The sequence below is a fragment of the Balaenoptera borealis genome, assembly GCF_965194805.1.
Source record: "Balaenoptera borealis genome assembly, chromosome: 18".
Classification (NCBI taxonomy): Eukaryota; Metazoa; Chordata; class Mammalia; order Artiodactyla; family Balaenopteridae; genus Balaenoptera; species Balaenoptera borealis.
In genome coordinates this window covers 70,126,808-70,141,758 of record NC_138877.1, presented here as the reverse complement: position 1 = coordinate 70,141,758, position 14,951 = coordinate 70,126,808, and the positions used below count along the sequence as shown (strand labels likewise).

General features: G+C 42.6%; 2 protein-coding genes across 5 annotated transcripts in view; one reads left to right on the top strand and one right to left on the bottom strand.

Annotated features, from left to right (window-relative positions):
• The window catches only part of ITGBL1 (integrin subunit beta like 1), a 207,251-nt gene extending 205,829 nt beyond the window's left edge, over positions 1-1,422 (bottom strand). The window contains exons 1-2 of the mRNA XM_082366137.1: positions 1,143-1,422; positions 3-220 (exon numbers count right to left, since the gene is read on the bottom strand). Coding sequence (XP_082222263.1) covers positions 3-220; positions 1,143-1,240 — 316 coding nt within the window. The 5' untranslated portion in view covers positions 1,241-1,422. The remainder of the gene's footprint in view (positions 1-2; positions 221-1,142) is intronic.
• A 333-nt stretch (positions 1,423-1,755) lies between these two features.
• Positions 1,756-14,951, top strand: part of NALCN (sodium leak channel, non-selective) — a 292,048-nt gene continuing 278,852 nt past the window's right edge. For 3 of the 4 annotated variants that reach the window (XR_014237200.1, XM_082366066.1, XM_082366064.1), the window contains exons 1-2: positions 1,756-14,695; positions 14,789-14,819. The gene's annotated coding sequence lies outside the window, so the exon portion shown is untranslated. Of the gene's footprint in view, positions 14,696-14,728; positions 14,820-14,951 lie in introns of those variants that run through there. The other variant, XM_082366065.1, reaches the window with a different exon arrangement.

Sequence of the window (14,951 nt, the reverse complement as noted above, 5' to 3'; positions counted from 1 at the left end):
ACCTGCACAGGTGCTCCCGTCGTAGGTCTCGCACATCCACTCGTGGCACTCGCACAGGGGCCCGAAGTACACGCCGGGCTCGCTCACGTGACAGATGCAGACCCCGCAGTCGCACCGGCCGCGGCCGTGGCACAGAGCGCCCCCTGGGGGCTGCCCGGGCGCCCGGCACCGGCGCTCCGACTCGGCCCGGGAGAGCCGGCACACGGCGCCCGGGCCTCTTCTGCAGGGGCGACAAACCACAGCGGGGCCACGGTCAAGCCCAGACACTGCCCCTTCTGCTCGGAGCCCACGTTGCCTCCCAGGGTCCACCCAGATCCCAGATCCCAAACGGAGACGTGCAACCCCGTGGATAGGAAGCCTGGGACCCCACGTTTCTCTGGAGACCAAGCTGATACCACCCGCGGGCCATCCCTTAAGAAATGACCACGACGCAAAATGTCCAAGTGGTGACCTGCCCACCTGAGAACGGGACCGTCTTCCAGGTGGATTAGGTGATCCGGCCCTGCCTCTTGGCGTTTTGCCTCTGAATCTTACATGCATACTTAAATACAAATTAATCCAGTATATAACACTTGGCTGACTTTTCAGTTCTCTTTAAAAAGTCCCATTGCTAGCTGGTGGCCAGGGGCAGTTATTTTATGAAAAATAAGAGCTTTACATATATAGAAAGAGCTTTACATGTTATGATAGCATAGTGCCTAATGCTTTTTCAAGTTGCAATAAGCGATGCTTATGAACTATACTTTTAAAATGTAAAAGTTTAGTTATTGTGATGTGCCCCAAATTCTCTTTTAAAATGTAATGCAGAATGTAATACAGACCCCATGGAATAACTCTGCCCTATAGGCGGTGAGATCACACGGGTACACATAGGATGGCAGATAATCCTCCTGATATGTATTGGAATAGGAGGAAACTATATATTCGTTTAATGATTGTATTTTTCCAAAGGAAAAGCAAAAGGACAAGGGTAAAGCAATACACAGTGTAGATGTAAGGAAAGGAATAGGAACAGGTTGAAAACAGTTTATCCCGTGTCCAACTTCCTAACTGCTCTTGGCTTAGGGCAGCCATCCTGAAGCTTGAGTCCTGCCACGCAAAGCAGGGCAGGTCTGTCTGAAAGAAAAACAAACCAGACTTACCTCAGAGATGGCGAGAAGCTTTGAGGAACAGCTGACAGCCCCGCGAAGAGAAGGGAGGACGCCAGCAGCAAGAAGTTCCCGAAGCCTGCGGGACGCATGCTGAGTTTCCCGGCTGCGGAGGCCAGCAGCGCTGCTGCAAGGTGGCGCACACGGGGCCGGGGGTCGGGGAGGCTCCGGGGGGGGGGGGGGAGAGGTGCCACCAGCAGATGGCCGGGCAGAAGGACCCACAGACACCCAGGCGGGCAGGTCCGGGGCTCTCCCCGGAGCTGCAAGGGCGTGGATGAGCTGCCTGCTAGGATTCGGGCAGCAGTACTGCTCTGGGCGGGGTGCTGGTACGAAACCCCTCAAGGGGAGAGTCTAGGCAGGGAAGTAATTAGAAACAGTTGTACAAGCAGATGGTTTATTTTGACATAAAGAAAAAAAAGTCCTGTTCACAGATTTGAGAAAATCGTTGCTTTCTTCAAGTGCAGGCCCCAGAAATATTTGACAAGAGGATATTTGGGCTGGCTGATGTTAAAGGGAGAGGTAAAATAATCCCTGCGATGGGAAGGGGAAGGGGGAGGTCGGTGATGCCAGCAGGAACACTTGCGGAGGGAATTACTTTCACCACATGCTTTTCAAGAAGATGCACAGTTTGGCTCTTTGGGGTATGAGTTGTGAGGGGCAAGCAAAATTGATAAATAGCACTTTTTTTGGACTTTTGATCCTTTGTTTTAAATTATGGGTCTCTCGTTTCTTGATCCTTTAAAGAGAGTGTCATGTTTCTAGTTGTTTGGGCCAGTAGTTAGTTTATCACACCACATTTTTTCTTAACTTGGACAGTTCAAACTGTAGTTGTCCCAAGTTCACCCTATTCTCTACCACGGATCAAGTATGAGAAAATAAAATGTGTGATTAGTGTCAATGGCACTGAAAAATCATCAGTGTCATTTATGAAGCACATACTATGTGCCAGTCGCTTCATATATTTTATCTCCAATTGTGACAATAACCACACATTCGTTTACTCGTTAGACAAACACAGGTTTAGCATCTGTTAGGTACCAGGCTCTGGGCCAGATAGAGGAGACACAGCAGGGAATTAAGGAGACAGGATCCCTGCTCTCGGAATCCACTGGGCTAGCAGACATAAAACAAAATCACAAATATAAAAGGAAGGAAGGTTGAAAGTTATTTCTAGCTTAGCTCCAGGCATCTGATCTAATCAAGATGGCATTTGAGCTGAAGGCTGAAGGAGGAATAGAAGTAAGTTGGGTGGAAATGGGGAAGAGGTGGCAGAGGGTGGGGTAGCATCCTTATTCCCATTATAAAGATCAAGAAACTGAGGGCAGAGGATGACCTCTTGCTCAAAATGACTGATTTGCTCAAATTCACACAGGAAGTTGGGGTTCAGCTGAAAGCTGTGAGCCCTCAAAGCTCCCACATTGTCCCCTCCATTGTGCGGTCATCTGGGAGATGTGTTGTGGAAGATTTTAGGGAAGGGAAGAAACAGTCTCCCTTTGCCCTAAGAAGACCTTTAGATGCAGTGGATCCTCATGAAATAGAACCATCCAAGCAGTGGCCCTGGTCTTAAAATCAAGGACCACATAACAGGATGAGATCTCTCCTGTCATTTACATGAACAGATATAAGACCACCCCCAATATTTACCCACTGGGGCAAGAAGGCAAAAGGAGGTCTCCTGAACAGAGCCCACACTTTTTCTCCTGCTTCACCAGACTCCATCTGTACCAGAAGAGGCTCTGCCTGGGGCACATCCTTAGCCCAGGCAGCTAAGCCTCCTTCAAAGGCTGACCCTTGGTCGACCCTTGGGCCCAAGCGTGTACACGCTGGTGGAGGGATCTGCCACCCGGAGGATAGGCTGGGGAGAGGTGTGCAAAGGCCAGAGAGTGGTCTGGGCAGGGAATCCGGGAGTCATGGGTACCCACAGTGTGGTTTAGAAGGAGCCTCAAACGCTCATTGGCAGGTGCCCTGGATCACGTGAAGTACTCATCCTGTAGGGGAGGAGGTATGTCTGGAGAAGAGACAGAGGGAGTCACTAAACCAGTCATTTCCTAAGTGTGATATCTGTGAACCAGCCACAGCAGCAGCGCCTGGGGACTTGCTACAAATGAAAGTTCTCAGCCCCATCCCCAGACCTACAGAATCACCGGCTGCATTTTAACAGTACTGCTGAGAACACTATTTGCACATCATATTTGGGAAGCTTTGCAAGCCCCAGGGCCCAGGGCTGGGGCCACGGAGGCCTGGATCTAAGGATGGTAGCCACGCTCGCTCCTAGCTCAACTCCTGGCGTCCTGTTCCTTCCTGGCCACGTTGTAACTCCATGAGGACGTAGGAACAGGCTCTCCTGCCAACATCTAAAAACCTTGGTGACTCAGAGAATATGGGAACCATAGAAGGGAAGCATCAATTCCAAAGCCTCACTAGGAATTTGCAATGAAAACATGGAACTTTTAATAAATGAGTCATGTATTACTTTTTGCGTATTTTCTGAGGGGAAAAAAAGAATCGTTGTGGAATAGGGAACTGGTGTTTGAACATTTCTTTCAGGAATTAAAACATTTCTTTTAATCTCCTACAGTGTACCGTGCAATGAGGAATATTATCATGAGGAGAGTGCAGCTGTGAAGCAAAGACAATATGTTCCAGGTGACTGAAAGCATTGAAATATTCAGATCATTGTATCACTGCGACTCAGAAATAATATTCCCAGGAAGTTGAAATAGTTATATTGCAGCTGAGTTGGTAACTCAGTAGAAAGTCTTGGATCCACACAAACTCTGGCAAGATAAAAGAAAATAACTTAACATTTTCACTTTTTAGCAAACTATGATTTATTTTTTTTCTGCCAAAGTACCAAATATCTTGGAACGACCTACTTTCTTCCCTCTCCTAGTCTGCAGAAAACTGAAGGACACACGTCTCTTGAGGGCCAATGTGGAAAGGACCCAATTGCTGTGTGAAAGGTCCTGGGTTTCTCACTGACCCCAAAGACCCTGTGACAGCTCTGGGGGAAAGGCCTGGGGGTGTCCTAGTATCTGAAACCAAGCTCAAAGGGATTGAAAACATCTTAGTCCTTAAATATAGTTCTGAGTCATCAAGCCACAAAATCATAGAATCTGGGGTTCAAGAGATATTTTAAAGGTCGTCTAGTCCAAAATTAAATTTATTGACAATGTACAGCACCCCTGCCAAATGATTAGGGACTGAGTCTACTCGGTAAGAATGAAAATTAAGGGAAACACACCCTTCCTGAGAGCAGCTCTGAAGTTTTTACCCCTTGGTTCCAGATCTGCTCTAAGAGGCCTTTTAAAATAATGTCCTGGCCATGAGCTGCTTAAAATATTTTAAGATGTCTAATATATGTGTTCCCCAGGGCCCCCCACCTGTCCACGTACTCCCCAAATAATTCTACCCTTTTCAAGATACGCATCATCGTTTCCATCACCTCTTCCTTGTGTATTACACTGTCAAGCCTCCAATAGCCTGGTTTCCTGAGCGTTTTTGCTTTGTCTGGTGTGGATGCTTCTGTAAAATGTGGCAGGCACCACTGAGACCATAAGGTAGGTGCGGCTGAAAGTGCGGGGAACTGCTGTTTGGGAAAATGGGCCTTGTACATGAGGGCAGAGAAAGACCGAAGAAAGGCAGACCATTCCAGATGGGTAAGGGGCAGGTGTCATAAGCAAGGGAACTTATATATGAGGCTTGTCTTGGATGATGCAGAATGAGTAGATCTCCGCACGTGCACACCAGTATCTTAAAAGTTTATGCAGAGGCCTTAACGGAGCATATACGGTCCAGATGGTCTCGATGACACGTTGCTCTCTCAAGGTTGCATCCCCCTAAAGGGCTCTCACTGTGGAAAAGTGGACAGAAGGTACATTCCAAGGGCAGAGGAGGAGAGGAGGAGGTGAGGGACCTCTGATTTCTGAGGTCCGGCTCACAGGTCAGCTGGTGGTCGCATCCTCACCTTGACCTCTACCAACTGGAAACGGCTGGGTGCTTTCACCATTCTTATTTCATATATTATATTTCTGCTAATAAACTGAAGATCACATTAACTTTTTGACTGTCTCATTACTCCCGTCATGTGCTTTTACAAGTGTATGTGCCCCAAATAGAAGTCGATATTTATCCTTGTTAAATTTTATTTAGGCTCAGTTCTTCTATCCAGACGGTCAGAATCATTATGGATACAGATTTCATATTTCCCTCACCCTTTCCAAAGTAAATATGATTGAGCATGCTTTCTGTGTCTTTCTCCAAATAACTGATGAGGTAGCTGAAAAAAATTAGGGTGAGGACCAAGCTTAGGAGAGACCTTTCTTCAGGACAATAAGAATCCCTTTATCTGCACATTCTGAATGTGAAATCTAACCACTTACCAGTGTCCTGAGTTGTATGGAATCAGCCCATGTCTTCATTTTGTTCACAAGACTGTTATGAAAGTTCCCATCAGTTGCCATATTAATCTTAGTTTACCAGGTAAAACTTGGGCTTTTACATGTTTTTGCCAGGGCCTAAAACAGTACCCAATACATATTATATACTCCATACATATTATATTTCTGTCATGAATAAATTAATTGGAAATGATGCACAATATGAATAATAGACCTAGGAGTCAACAAAGGATGCAGGTGATATAGAGGATTCTGGATCAGTTGTCAGGTGGCATTTGCAAACTTTAGTATCCTCCTACCATCATGCAGATACAACACGAATCCAAATAACACCAGATCCTCTTCCTATGTTCCCAATTTTTATTAATTATATCATTTTACTGAATTCTTATAGTCTTTATTCCGAGAATTATTTTTGGCTCCTGTCTACAATTTACCTGGATTGTCCAGTAAATCACTGAATCATGTTGATTCCTCCTGCTTCAACATGTTTATTTTTACTTTTATTTTGCACACCATTGCCATAGCCTCCAAACTGGCCTCACTGCGTCCAGTCTCAGAGTTTTGTGATTTTCCTTATCCCACTCCCTAGGAGGTCTTTCTAACATGCAGTTTCCATCACACTCACTCCCTGTTGAAAAATATTTAATAGCTCCCCATTGTTTATAGTATAAAGCTCAAATACTCTAGCATTTCATAGAAGACACTTTATGTTTGGTATCCATAGTGGATGCTCCATCCAGATCCCCTCCCCAGGGCTTATGCACCCATCCCCTGGCTGAGGGCAGTATCAGCCGCTGACGGCTCACAGCTGCACCCCTTGCTGGAAATTGCCCTAGGCCTCAGGAACAGCCTCCCCTGCGGCTGGTCCCTCAGATCCAAGACGGTGCCCTAATCCCCACTTGCAACAGTATGGACATCCTAACACACCTCCCTTATGGAAATTGTAGAGCTGGACAGCTCCATCATTGTGATTCACGTCGACAAGGCAGCAGAAGTTTCAAAAATTGAAGACAGCGAGATGTGTGAGATGTGAGGCTGAGCAAGATTTTTCAGAAGTATTTATTGGTTTACTTATTTGTTTATTTATTTATTTATTTATTTATTTACTATTCCCTTCCTCCTGTCCTTCCTTCTTCCTTCCTTTCCTTCCCCCCTTCTTTCCTTCCCTCTTTCCTTGCTTCCTTCCTTCTTTTCTTCCTTCTTCCTCACTCTGTCTAAAGCTGCCCTCCAGACCAAGCACCCTTTATTCTGTCTTATTTTTTTGGCAACCCTTCCCAGGATCTAACATTATGTTTTTCCTTTGTTCACCTACTGTGTATAATCTACCTCTCCCCAATTAAATACAAGTTCCATGAAAGCAGGGACTTTGGCTCCTTTGTTCTTTGCTGTCACTCCAGTGCCTGGCACAGAGTAGCATCTCAACAAATATTTGCCTAGAAAATGACTAAGTGAATGAATGAATGAATGAATGACTTTTAAAAGTTTGATACACCTTGATTAGATTCAACAATTTGACCTAAAGCATGGTTTTTCAGGTTTAATGGAAGGGAAGAATTAACACACCATTATGAGATAAATTAAGGCAATTAAAATATAAAAATCATCAAGAAAATTATATTTGCCATGAAAAAAATTAAGAAGGCTAATCTAGAGTCAGGTAATCAACAGCTCTTACTGATCTCTCCATATATGTGCCACACTAATTGTTCAATCACTTAGAGTCAAGTTTGAAGTAAAAAAAATCACAATTTCACTCAAAACTCACTTGGATAATATTTTCAGCTAAAAAGAAGTGTCCAGGTTTTCAAATAGTAAAAGGTACATCAAAGTTTTCAGGAAGGCTAAATATTCTGGGGCAGCAATAAAAATAAGTTTCAATTTCCAACAAAAAGAACTTTTCAGCTGAGCCAGAGCTGTGGAATAAAAAGGTGTCTAGTTAACACCTTTTCCAGGCATTAGTGCAGAACCAGAAGCATTTTTTTTCCTCCCACGTAGTAAAAACACCTGGAAATATTAGGCACTTCTGGGATAAGAAATAATCTTTCAGTCTTCTGAATATTTTTACAGTTCTGGTTAATGCGGAAGGGAAATTTTGGGAAAAAAATATAGAGGAGGTTTTCACTGACTTCAGGGGAAAAAGATTTATCACTTCAGTATTATTTTACCCTAATAGACTCTTAATTCTTAAAGTCATGCTCAGTGGTTAATCAGTTAATAACAACCGGGAAGATAAAATCAGGAGCCCACAAGTGGAGAGGACACTGAACTGTTTGTTCAGAGAAGGTTTTCTGACGCTGGCTCTGCCATCCACTAGCTGCCTGATCTTGGCTGGGTTCCTTAACCTGCTGAATTTCAGGTTCCCAAATGGCGTGGGTGAAGGAAACGTTGGTTTTCCCCAATTCTAAATTTCTGTGATTAGATTTTCTTTGTATATTTGTCCAAAGTCTTCCAATAATAAAGGGGGAATAGGAAATATATACATATAGACATATGTGTATATATATTTGTATATAAATATATGCAAGCGAATGTAAACAAATATATATATTCGCTTACATATGCACATCTATTAGAGATGGAAATGATAGAAAGTTGTAGTCTTCTGGTAATGGACATTTACATAGAGCTAGTTAAAAAGAAGTTAAAAATATATTTCATTTATGTGTATTTTTATGTGAACTCTGTGCTGGTTGGTGCCTTTCTCACTATGCAGGCTGGTCAGTGACTTAGCCCCTCAGCTTTCTCTTCGTCATCATTACTCACAGTTTTTGTGCAGTGTACACCATACACTACCCTGTTTTAAAACTTATATTTATACGACTGTTTGCATTATTTTCAATATTATTCCAACAGGAGAAGGATCCATTCAACATAAATCAGAAAAAAAATAAGCAGACTAAAGGCACATTATCTAGGTGAAGAGAGATGCTTGGCAGGTTGCATGATAGCCCCTGAGTCAGGGGCCCTGAGTGTGTTTTCTGAGACATTGATAAGCATAATAATAATTGATAACAATTGATAGACATTGATAATAATAATAATAAGTGTATAAAAGCTCAGATCAGAATGAATATTTTCCCACAATAATATGCAACTTATAAACTGAAATTATAGGTATAAAAAACATTATGTGGACTTTGATGTAATATGTTTGACTAGGCAGCTTGCAAACATTTTCTTATTGTGATGAAAATTGTCAGCAAACCTTTTTATTTTCATAAACAATGAAGAAATTCAGTTTCATAGAAATTTTATTTGATAGAAGCCTGGTAATCAATCTAGATAAATTACTGTAAATGGGATATGAATTAAATTGCCTTAGGAAAAAGGAGAGGGATCAAATGAGGTCAGTAACCAACAAGAAGATTAACTGAGTAGCTGAGGAAGAACTGGGATGAAAAAGCCAGTTGTGGAAGAGACAGCAGCTCATTATCTTGTCTTTGAGTAACTCACTCGATTTCTTCTCCTTTCACCTTCTGCTTTCCTCTTGACCTTGGCAGCACGATAAATTTTACTTGCCTTTCAAGCTCTGGTTGAAATGGTCAAACAGCTCATTCTTTTAGTTAATTTTGCACCTAAATCAGTTGCTTTGGCATTGTAGATTAGAATGAATCTTCACTTTTAACAGTTCTTGAAAACCTAAATATCTTTAATATTGTCCTGATGTGTTGAAAGGATATTTAAAGCAATGGGAAAATTGAGTTCATTGTTTTGTAATTGTCATATCTTAAATTAACTCTCTTCCTAGGACTATTTACAACTGATTGGATATAAGCGTGTTTAGAAAGAGAGATGGCATCTATGTCTTTCAGTTAATGATAAGACTACAAATATATTTAAAAGATATTAATTACATGATTAGTTTTTACTTTTCATTGTGTTTGTTCTTCCAAAGCATTATTGCAATGTCTTAAATACCTAAGTTCTTTTTTTTTTTGGCTCCACCATGCAGCATGAAGGATATTAGTTCCCTGACCAGGGACTGAACCTGTGCCCCCTGCACTGGGAGTGCGGAGTCTTAACCACTGGACCACCAGGGAAGTCCCTTAAATATCTAAGTTCTTTAAGATTGGTGACTTTACAAATAACTGAAAAATCAAGTCCATTCACTCTCACTGAGAACCTATGATGTGTCAACCATTTTCCATGCTATATTTCATCAAATATAAGATTCATTATTATTTTATGCACCACTGAGAAAGAGAAAATGTGGCCAACTAAACTGTGATGTGTTCTTATCAGTTAGATGTTTTATTTTATACTGATTGAAAGAGATCTTTTAGACTTATCTATATATATATTTTTTTATCATATCTCTCTATTCTATAAATCAAAGGGAAAGCACAAGTGAAATAAATTGTCCTTCTAGAGACTACATCAGCTTTCCAGTCAAGGTCATGACTCTTCTCAGGATGACCCATCACTGACTAGATAAGGCAGTGGTGTGAGAGTCCAGCCATTTCCGCTCAATGTGGTGCCACTACGGGACAATCACTGTGTAAGAGCTGCCCATGGGGCTGGCACGGGGCAATGTCAGGCCAGCATAGTATTCTGATGGCTCCCCCTCCCCAGTCGTGCTTCCTCCATTTCCCTTCCCCAGGTGTTACTCCCCCCAGACCTTCTGTATTCCTAATTCCTTCTCAACATTTGCTTCCCAATCTGCAAAATTTTGCTTTTTCATCCACTTAAAATGTCCTCTCTTTCCCTCCATGCAATTAAATCTTCCACATTTTAAAGGCTGACTTTAATTCAATGCCTTTCACAAGTCTTTTCAGTCTTCTTCAGCCCATGTGGATAATCTTGACAGTCTCAACTAATGTTGGACTTACAGTGACAGCTATTTAACTAATTCTTGCATTGTACTATAACTGCCTTATATATGTTGGTTGTAGTTTCTCAGCACCTTGAAGGCATCTACCATAGGTGGCAGACATTGTTGGTGCCTTGCCCAGGTCCCCTCAGTTTCTCAGATTCTGTTGGTATAAGTGGTGCCCCTTTGGTACACTTTCAAAGACTGGCACCCACAGATCTTCAGGGCATGGCCCTCAGACCGTTGGGACCACTTGGTCAATAAGTGCAGAGAGTCAGACGTGCCTGGATGTTTATTTTTATTCCCTTACCTTCTCCTCTTCCCTCTCCCACTTACCCTCCCGAAGCCATTAACCAATGGCTGTTGGGTGAAAGCCCAGCAAATTTCCCTAGGTTTAGACATCTCTGAGGTGTAAGTTATAATTCAGCATTCCTTTACATAGTCATGTTGAAGCCTACTCTCTGTGAGTCTTATACCTCAAATCGCTTCTTTTTCCTCTTTCTCTCCTGCTTCCACTTTGATCTACCCTGGGAGCACTTCTTTTAAAATTAATTGTACACACATATTCATCCCAGTGTCTGCTTCTGGGAAATTCAAACTAAGATACCATATCATATATTTTGCGTGTACCACATGTAGCACCTAATGTTATGTGGGATATCTTAGTTTAAACCACAAGCAATTGCTGCTATTCAACTGTTTATGACCAATGAAGATGGTAGCAATCTAATAGTTGTGATCTAATAATTGTTGCTCAATACAGAGTGATTGATCAAGAGGTAATTAATTACTTAACTTGGAGAAAAAGATTAGGCTAGATTTAGCCACTGCCTTTGTGAATTAGAAAATTCATATAATAATAATAATAACAACATACAGGCATATACACAAATACAAAATAAAATTCATGATAAGCAACCATTTTATATCCACTTATAATGTGACAAAGGCAGGAAATAGGCTTAAATCAAGAAGAAGATTTCTGGTGACTATTTGGAAAAACAAATATACTCTTGGATCACTGGAAGGCTTTGAATAACAAGAAAATCGTTGCTGGAGTCTGCAATTCTAGTTAAAAAGATCCATTACATCAATGGCTTAATGTTATATAAACACAACAGCCAGATCATATCTGTACTTTTTATTTTGTTATATAATGTTGTGAAAATTTATAGCTAAAACAATTTTATAAGTTTTTTCACTGAAGGTTCTTATATAAGAGAGGCAACAATACTTTTTGTATAATTTAGTTATCATCCTGCCTAGATGTAGATACTGAATCCAATGGCCTCTGCAGGCTTTTTCCAGTCTTACAATGCGAGGCTGTTTCAAAAATTAATGAGGACATACTTATTCAACATCATCCTCTATTTTATTTTCACACTAAAGTAGGAAGCTTCAGTTCCCTGGCAGTTTAGTAATTAGACATTATCACAGCTGTGTTTTGAGATTGCTTTCTGGTCAGGGAATGGAAAATTTTCTGTTCCTAATATAAAAATATTTGACAGCCTCACTAAAAATACCTTTCGCATCAAAGGGAAAATTATTCATACAAAGTGTTTAATCTTGGACAATTAAATTTGTGAACTAATTGGTATTTAGTTAATTCGTTAAACAAATATTGATTGAGCACCTTACTGGGTAAAAAAAGTACTAGATAAAGCAAAACAGGGATGCAAAGGCTTATAAGGTTAAGTTTAAGGGCCTTAAAATCCAAATAAGTAGATGTCTTTACAAATAATTACCATAAAAGACAGTATGGAAACAAGACTAGGACCAATTTATCCACTGGAAAATATTAATGTAGAATAATACATCAGGTGAATATATTCCACATACCTTTTAGAAATTTCCCTTGATTACTTGTGTTCTTTAAGAAATAGATGTGTTTTGATAGATTCAAGCTGAAAACATCTCAAAATCAACTTTGCAGGTTACCACTGAGATTAATGAGGTTGAATAGTTTTGGAGAGAAACCACAATGCATATTTCTTAAAGGATCCTTTTATTTACTTGATATTGTCCAAATGGCTTCATCTTTCTTTCCCCTTGATAATATATTTTCTCATTTCTTTTTTCTCTCTGTAGATATCTTCCATGAGCAAAAGGGCTATTGAATTCAAAGAAACCTGTGTTAGCACAAGATTCATTGACCTCAGAAAGTAGCATAAATCTGACTTTATCTTCTTAAATTCTATTTTTTTTTTATTTTGGGCCCAAACAGGTGCAATATTGTAATACCTGCAGAAATAATGTGATGTGAAATCAATGAACTTTCACAAGAAGCCTTGCTACTATGGTAACTGGGCTTGAAGATATTGTATTATTTGCCAGGATAAACTACAACCAGGAGAAAAACAGATTACATAGGAATTACCTTCACTCATGCAAGTAAACAAGGCTAGGAAAAAATATGCATTTCTTACAATAAATTCATAATCAATAATTTCAAATGGGTCCTTAAGATTACCAGTAATCATGTTCCCTAGTGCAGCCACTCCCCCACTGTCCTAGTTGACAATTTCCCAACTTATTTTTCCCTCAAACCTCCAACACATCCTTCCTCAATCCTTACCCTCACTTGATGAGTTTCTTCCTCTTTCACTGAAATAAAAAATAAAATCAATTAGAAGATAATTTCCACAAGCTCATGCCATCCAACTCCCCACCTCCCTGCATGTAGGACCTGACACTCTACCTCCTTTCCTGTTAATATGAATGAATGCATGAATCATCTGTGCTTCTTGGTCAGGCCAGTCCTCCTTTGTCTAGTAAACCTCAACCCTCTCTTCTACTCAGGGACATGCTTTACTTACTCATCATCTTCCTGCATCACCAAGTTTTCCCCATCCACTGCATTAGCAAAAAATGTATTGTTATGTCTCCCACCTTAAAAAGAATAATGATTGTCTTTTCTCCACTTCCTCTTTCAGCTCCCACACCATTTCTCTCCAAATGTTTATAGCAAAACTCTTTGAAATAATTGTCTATATATAGCTTCTGCATTCTCATCTCCCTGGTCTCGAAATGATTGTGTGTCCATTTTGTGTCGTGAAGAATATTTCCACATGGTGTCATTTGTTTAAAACTTAGCTTTTCATATAGTTGGTCTTTCTGAAATCTTCAGAAGAATATATTCCACATGGTTCTGTTTTTCATGAAATGCTAATTATTTTAAAATTTCCTCTAAATAACAAAAAAGTGCTAACACTGGCCCAATGTGAATAGATTGTGCAAGGTTTTTTTTTTCTTTTTTAAATGATAAGCTAATTAAATATGCAGAACTAGAGATTTTATTTTAAAAATGTGTGTATGTGATTTTTTCCCATCTCTTGGACTATAATTTTGTAATAGGGAATGGTTCTTTGGTTTGGGGTTCTGATTTCTCTTCTAGAGGAAGTTTCATTCAGTTTTCTCTCTCCCTGTATTTATGTGCTTGTGTGTGTATGATCCGTGTGAAGACAGGACCACACACAAGCACCAAATCACTGTCAATGATTCTTGGTGGGTTCAATATCTGACTACAAAGCAAGATGCCAGCGCCTGAGTAAACTTTTCAACAAATGCAGCTGAGAGGATAATGTCCCCTGGGTCCGAGCAAGATGCTCAAATTTCCAAGATTTCCCCAAACCTGCTCCGATGGGAGCCCCACATCAGGTGCAGCTTCCTGTCCGGGTATCGTTACAGCGCCTGGAGGTGACCACTTTTTAAATGGCCATCCAGCCTCATGCACATAACGAAATATTTTAATGTTAAGAGAAAATGTGAACATGCTTAGAAGAGATCAATGTCACCGATGCCCTCATGATTTAGCAGCTTCATACTCAAGGGTGAAACTAGTCCGCATCCTCAGATACTGTGTCCACTAAGACAAGAGCACACGTACACGGGCCCCGCTCGCCCGTCCGCGGTGGCCCTCCGTGCGCCCCGCGTGTGCCCGTCCCGAGTGCACGAGGAGCGCTCGGTGAGCACACCAGGGAGCATAGGAGGGGCTAACTGGAAGGGAGAGCCCAGCTGCTGCTGCTGGGAGGCTGGGCCGGTGGCGGCGGCCGGAGACAAGGAGCCTGATGGCACCGACCCTCCTGCTCCCCTCTGCCGTCTCCTCCCTTCAGCCCGGGGTGCCTCCAGCATCCCAACCCCTGCGGCAAAGCCAATTCTGATTTAAAAAAAAAAAAAAAAAAGGCAGAAAGAAAAAAGCCCTCCCCCCTCCCCCCGCCCTCGCAGGCCCACCAGCCCGGGCGGAGCGCGCCGCCGGAACCGCGGAAGGTGAGGGGCCGCGTCCCCGCGGTGGGTGCGCGCCCCGCCCGCCGCCGCCCGCCGCCGCCCGCCGCCGCCCGCCGCCGCCCGCCGCCGCCCGCCGCCGCCCGCCGCCGCCCGCCGCCGCCCGCCGCCGCCCGCCGCCGCCCGCCGCCGCCCGCCGCCGCCGCACCATGACCGCTCTGAGCGCCGGGGTTACAGGTTAGTCGCGGCCGCCGGAGGCCCGGGGGGTGGGGGGGGGGCGCGCCGGTCGCTCTGGCCCCGGCCGGGCCCAGGCGGGCCGGGGGCGGGGGGCGAGGGGCGAGGGCCGGGCGCGGGGAGCGGAGCGAGCGC